The 6077-nt window shown below is 62.2% G+C and overlaps 1 protein-coding gene across 1 annotated transcript; it reads right to left on the reverse strand.

Moving 5' to 3' along the window:
- Positions 1-241: 241 nt before the first annotated feature.
- On the reverse strand, positions 242-5506 carry FOXF1 (forkhead box F1). The gene is made up of 2 exons (XM_045987440.1): positions 3176-5506; positions 242-1721 (listed from the first exon to the last, which is right to left on the reverse strand). Exons 1-2 carry the CDS (start codon positions 4152-4154, stop codon positions 1561-1563), a joined length of 1140 nt encoding a protein of 379 aa, XP_045843396.1. The 5' UTR covers positions 4155-5506; the 3' UTR covers positions 242-1560.
- Positions 5507-6077: the final 571 nt, after the last annotated feature.

Raw genomic sequence — 6077 nt, forward strand, 5'->3', positions numbered from 1 at the left:
TAGGAAGTGAAGGGATGGAAAGAGGAGGATTAGCGAAAGAAAGAAGAAAAAAGGGGGAGGAGAGAGAAAAGAAAAGGGAAAAAAAGGATTCAGAAAGATCCACATTTTACATTAAAAAAGGCTAGAGATGCCAAGCTGATTTCTGTGTGTATTGGGGTTGAGAAGATACTCTGCAATCCCAATCCCAATAAAATACGCATGTGATTTTATTTCTCGCTGATACAATGTTAAAGGCCATGTACAAATGTTATACATTTTTATTTTTGTTCTTTTTTTAGGAAAAAATACACAAAAGGCAAAAACATCCTCGAATTGTCATTTTATACAGTGCAGGAAATTGAAAATACGTGTCACAAACGCTGCACCCCAGCAGCCAAATACTAAAAAACGGGGTAGTCCTTCATTTTATATATATATTTCTATAAACATATGGAAATTTGTTTTTACACAGATTGGACTTTGTTTCAAATTTACAATGGATCTCTAAAAAAAAAAAATTCTACGCGGCAAATATTGCCAACAAAGTTACACCATTAATACTGATAAACGGAGGAGCCGATGCGGTGTTTCGATTATTAGGGAAGAAAGTAGAATAAATAACAGGATGAGCCTTGCTATAGTTTAAAAAAGTGCCTTAACCTTTCTGCGTCGCCTTCGCCGCAATCCTGAATTCGTGCGCTCACCGGCCTTCCCTGTCCCCGCGCCCGCCGCGCTGTGCCCCCTTGCTCTCACGCCAGCACGTTTTTACAGTAGAGATCGGGAGACAGTTGGGTCTTGTGAGACGAACACCCGCCGAAAAAGTCAAAATGCAATCGGAAACAAAACCAAAAGGACTGTAGGGAAGGCCGAGGAGGACTGAGGGGAGGGCAGAGGCCCGGGGAGCTCCTGCTTCTGGGCTCCTCCTGGTTTCCTTTTGTAAGAGGAACAGTGGCTTCGGAAATGCGAGTCCGCACAAAGATCCACCTGTGGGTTGCTGGAGGGCTTCGGAGATGGGGAGGGAGATGGGATTTCTTGCCCCCCCCTTCCCTGCAAAACACGGCTCTAAGAGGAGACTTGCGCATTCCAAGACATTCTTTCCAAAAAAAAAAAAATTTTTTGAAAATAAAAAGATAAATACTCAACCAAAAAATAAAAGTATTTGATAATGATGGTCTCCCATGTTTGCCTTTCTTCTAAAAACCTTCCCCCACTTCTGCCATTGGAGGGAAGGCGGGGAGAGGCCTCAGCAGAATTCTTGTTTCGATGTGGAGGGTCCCCCTAGTACAGCACCTTCTCAGCCGCCTTCAACGGGACCAAAAACGCATTTATTTACCAACAGCCGCGGTCAGCCGGACCCCGCAGCCGCCATTTGTTCATCTTTTGAAGAAGTGGGGGAGGAGGGGCTGACCGCCACGCTGCTTCTTTGCCTTGGGGGTTTCTTTCCAAACAATCCAGGTGGGTAGGGGTCGAACCCTGGTCTTCTGCCTATGGTTATACCTCAAGAATAAAGCAGTCTCTTGCAATGGGTTCCAGGTCCCTGCGCCAGGCCGCCCGGGCCGGTGGGTCCCGCCAGCTGTCGTCTCACATCACACAGGGCTTGATATCTTGGTAGGCGACCTGCTGGTGGTAGTAGGAGCCGCCGCCAGCGGTGTGCACGGACGAGGACGCCATGGTGTTGAAGGAGAAGACGAACTCCTTGCGGTCGCACATGCCAGGGGACTGGGAGTGGTACCTCGGGATGCCTGAGAAGGAGGCAAGAGGAGGGCAGGGAGCAGAGTTAGGGTCAGGGACGCGGGGCTCCAGGCGGAGAAGCAGCGCCACCCGGCTCCAGCGCAGGGCTCTGTTCCTCCCTACGCCCCACCGAGGTGCCAGACTCCCAGAGTTCCGGCCTCGGGCGGGTCCAGGCAGCCCCAGATTCCACGCCCTGGGCTCTGTGCTCCAGCAGAAGATCCCAGGACCCCAGTGATGGCCACTGCTCCCTGGGTGCCCACTGTGGGGGCCTCTGTCGCCTCGGACATGAGAGCTCCAGGCTGGGGCTTCCGGAGGCTGAAGGGGAAGGGGTGAGGCTCTCCCCGGCCAGCAGACCTCCAGGAGAGTCTGGCCTCCGCTTCTATGGCCCAAGGCCTGGGCCGGGCCCTGGGGCATCCACCTCCCAACCTCGAAGCCTGCAGAGGCCCTGGTGCGGCTCCAGGCTCCAGCTCCAGGCTCCAGCGGCAACAGGGCCTCTGCAGGCTTCCCCAGGGGAAGGGCCCCTCCGAGAACAGCTCCTTCCCCCCAGCGGGTGGAGAGGAAGCCGGAGCCTGGGAGTTCGAAGCAGCCCCAGCCAGGAGACCCTGCGGAGAGGCGGCCCTCGCCCTCGGGGCCTCCAACCACCAGACCCGCTCCTGCCTCGCGGGGGCAGCTGACAGCTGAGCCCTGACAGGCCCTGCTGAGCTCCTCAGCGCCCTTTTCAGAACCAGGCCCCGAGAGGCTGGTGGGTGCAGAGAGGAGAGTCTGGAGGGAAGACTGCTCTGCATCTCCTCCTCCGAGGGGTGGGGAGGAGTGTACCTGCGAAACTGAAAGCCTGGATCCTCAGAAACAAAGAGTCCGTGGGGCCTGCACCTCTAACTCTTGCTCCGGGCCTGGCCACAGCTCCTCTCTGCCTCTGTCACTACAAAATGTCCCCCAGCTCAGCCGTCCCACGGCCAGCCTTGGTTCCCAGGGAGGCTGGGGTGCTGGGCCGCTGAGCACCCAGCCCAGGCAGCTTCGGGCCTAACTCTTCCTTTCTGTCCACGCAGCTTTCCGGTGGCGGTTCCAGGGGAGGCCCAGCCAGCTGGCCGAGACTGGGCTTGGGCTCCGTCCTGGGAACTTGATGAGGTGGGAGGGGGTAAGGGCTTAAAGAGATGTAGAACATCGGGGTCTGAGTCTTTTTGTTAGAAAGGGGTCGCTTGGCCAGGCTAGGGACTACCAGCGGCTAGGAGATGGAGCCGAAAAGGAGAACAATTATCTTGGCCTAAACTGCCACCCTTCAAAGGGCGGTGCGCGGGACAGAGATACTCTGGAGAGCTGGTGCCGTCCCGAAGCAGTGGGGTTGGCACCCCACAGAAGTGGCATCAAGCCCTCGCCCAGGGCGGTCAGCAGTTTGGGGGCTGGGTTCCGCGCACTGACAGATGTCGGAGTCCCCCAGGACTAGGACAGCCCTGGTCTCCCCACTCACCTTGCAACTCAGCTGGGGCGTTGTGACTGTTCTGGTGTAGATATGGCTGGTCCAGAGAGTGCGTGGAGAGGCTGCCAGACAGGGGGTTGGCCGCAGGGTTGCAGGGGGACAGGGGCTGCTGCTTGATGTAGGAGGCGCCGCTGTTGAGGGCTGCAGAGGCCGAGGGCGGCCAGGCGGCCGTGGAGCCCGAGTAGACTGCGTGCGGCTCCATGACCCCGCTGGCGGTTGCAGGCAGCAGCGGGGAGGCAGGCACCGAACTGTCGTGGTGCGGGTACTCACCCGCCGCTGCGCCGCCACAGCTGCCCATGTATGAGTGCCCGCCGTTTGCGGGCAGGTGTGGCACCGAGTGGCTGGGCAAAGCCATGCCGTCCACGTTGCCCGGCAAGTGGCCGTTCATCATGCCCAGGCCACCCTCCAGCGCCAGACTGTTGGGCGGGCACGAGAGGCCGCCGGCAGAGCTCTGGAAGCCGTAGGTGTCCGGGAGGTGGTTGAAGCCGAGCCCGTTCATCATGCTGTACATGGGCTTGAGCGCCTGGCATTTCCTTCGGAAGCCGCGCGGCCGCCGCCGAAAGGAACCCTCCTCGAACATGAACTCGCTGGCCGGGTCGATGGTCCAGTAGTGGCCTTTACCAGGCCGCCCGAGGCCCTTGGGCAGCTTGATGAAGCACTCGTTGAGAGAGAGGTTGTGGCGCACGGAGTTCTTCCAGCCCTGGTAGGAGCCGCGGAAGAAGGGGAAACGGCTCTGCAGGAACTGGTAGATCTCGCTGAGCGTCAGGCGCTTGGTGGGCGAGCTCTGGATGGCCATGACGATGAGCGCGATGTACGAGTAGGGCGGCTTCTCCGGGCGCCGGATGCCGGCGTTGGTCTTCTTGGCCTTGGACGGGCCGGACGACGCGGGGTCCATGGCCGCGCCGCCTCCCCCGCCGCCGCCGCCGCCGCCGCCGTGCGGTGGCTGCTGCTTCTCGGGCGCCGAAGACATCGGGTGGCTGCTGCCGCCGCCGCCGCTGCCGCCGCTGCTCTGCGCCGCCGACGAGCCGGGAGGAGGAGGAGGAGGAGGAAGAGGAGGGGGGGGGAGGAGGGCGAGGGGGAGGGGGCTGCGCGCGCGGGGCTGGCTGCACCTCTGCCGTCATCCGCGGCCGCTTCTCCGGAGCGGGCCTCGGCGCGCCCTCCCCCGCCCGCCCGTCCTCCCCGAGGAGCGGCTGGATCCGCCGGCGGTTGGCGCGGAGCCCCCTCTCCCCAGCTCCCTCCTCCCCCTCCTCTCTCTCCTCCCTCTTTCCCTCTCGCCCTCCCACTAGGGAAGGAGCCCAACGGAGGCTGAGGGGCAGCCTCTTTGCAGCCCCGGCAGTGGCCGCGAGGAAGCCCCCCCGACCTCCGTCGCCGGGTTTTTGGGGAAGGCACCACCTCCGGGGCCTGCGGCCGTGCGCCCCCGCGGGGAGCAGCCCTTGGCCCTTGCCACCCGTGGCGCTCGGCTCCACGGCTCCAGCCAGGCCGCCCTCACTGCATCTTCTCTCTGCCGCGTCTCGAGGGCCGGCCTAAGACCCTCCAGGAGTTCCCTCCCCCCCGCCCCCCTCCGGCCCCGCGTCGGTGGGCGCTTAAAGGGCCCCCACCCTGGGCGCCCAGCGGCCGCCTGCAAACCCGCCCCGCCTCCACCAACCTGGCGAGCAAGTGTTAATGCGCCCTCCGCCCGCGGCTCAGCCCCGTTCAGCGCAGCCCCCACCCCACCCCGCCTTCCCCGCTCGGAGGCGCGGACACCCCGGGCCTCTCCGGGCGCGCACAGCCGGGTGGCAGATCGCAACTGCAGCGGCGGCAGCGGCTACCGGGCCGTGGCCACTGCGGGCACAGCCGGCTTGGCCACGGGTCCCCGCGGCCAGCGGGCGTAGGTTCCCGGGAGGGACCGCCTACCCGCTCTCCCCGCCCCGGGAAGGACTGCGCTGCGCCTGGGACTTTTTGGACTCGCCCAGAAGCGCGCGAGCAGGCGGGCAGCCGCGGGAGCCGAGCACGGGCGGAAAACGAAAGCTCAGGGCGGGTCGCTGCCGCTTTGTCTCGGGCTCCGCCGGCCGGGCGGGAGCAAGTGAGAACCGCCGGCCCTGTGGGGGCCGAACCATACGGGCTTCCCGGAACAAGCAGCCCGCTCATTTGCTCATTCATGCACACACACGCACGCACTGGTGCACGTGCAAATCCGGCAGATTACGAAGAGTCAGAAGTGAAAACTCACGCTCATGCGTGCCTTCCCACTCACGCACACACCTCGCTCAGGCACGTGCGCCCCAAGTAATGCGCTCACTCACCCGCACAGAATAAGACCACAGGAGCTTACATTCTCACCTATTCTCATTCGCGTGGACACGAGCCACATTCGGATCTGAACCACATTGTACCCGGCCCCCCCCCCCCCGCCCCCAACACAGGCACACAATGAAAATCCGCCCATTTGGCCCCGCGGCTCCGGTGTCCCCACTTTCCAAGAACAGGTTCCGATTTCTCATAGATGGTAAAGGCCCTGGCAGGAAGTTTATACGGCTCAACGTAAACACGTTCTGGGGATTCTTTAATAATAATAATAATAGAGAATTCCGCGTGCGCGGGGGGGAGTTGGCCTAATGCCCCTGTGGGTTCGGCCTGCCGCCGCCGCGGGGCCTCTGACACTGCGCGCCAGGCCAGGTTCCGGAAAGCAGTCTGCGCGGGCGGGGAGCACAGGCCGGGGCGGCCCTCTCGCGTCGGGCCGTCCGCAGCAGGGGGCTCGCACGCGCGCCTGCCCTGGCGGTGCTGGGGTGCGGGCTGGGGCTGGGTGGGGGGACAGTGGCGCCGAGCGCGGAACCGCGCAGGAGCTGGGCGCAACACGGCAACCGGGGACCCAGGTGAGTGCTGTTCGCGCGCTGACTGCAGGACACCGAACCCA

The sequence above is a fragment of the Meles meles genome, chromosome 19 (assembly GCF_922984935.1).
Source record: "Meles meles chromosome 19, mMelMel3.1 paternal haplotype, whole genome shotgun sequence".
In the NCBI taxonomy this organism is placed as follows: domain Eukaryota; kingdom Metazoa; phylum Chordata; class Mammalia; order Carnivora; family Mustelidae; genus Meles; species Meles meles.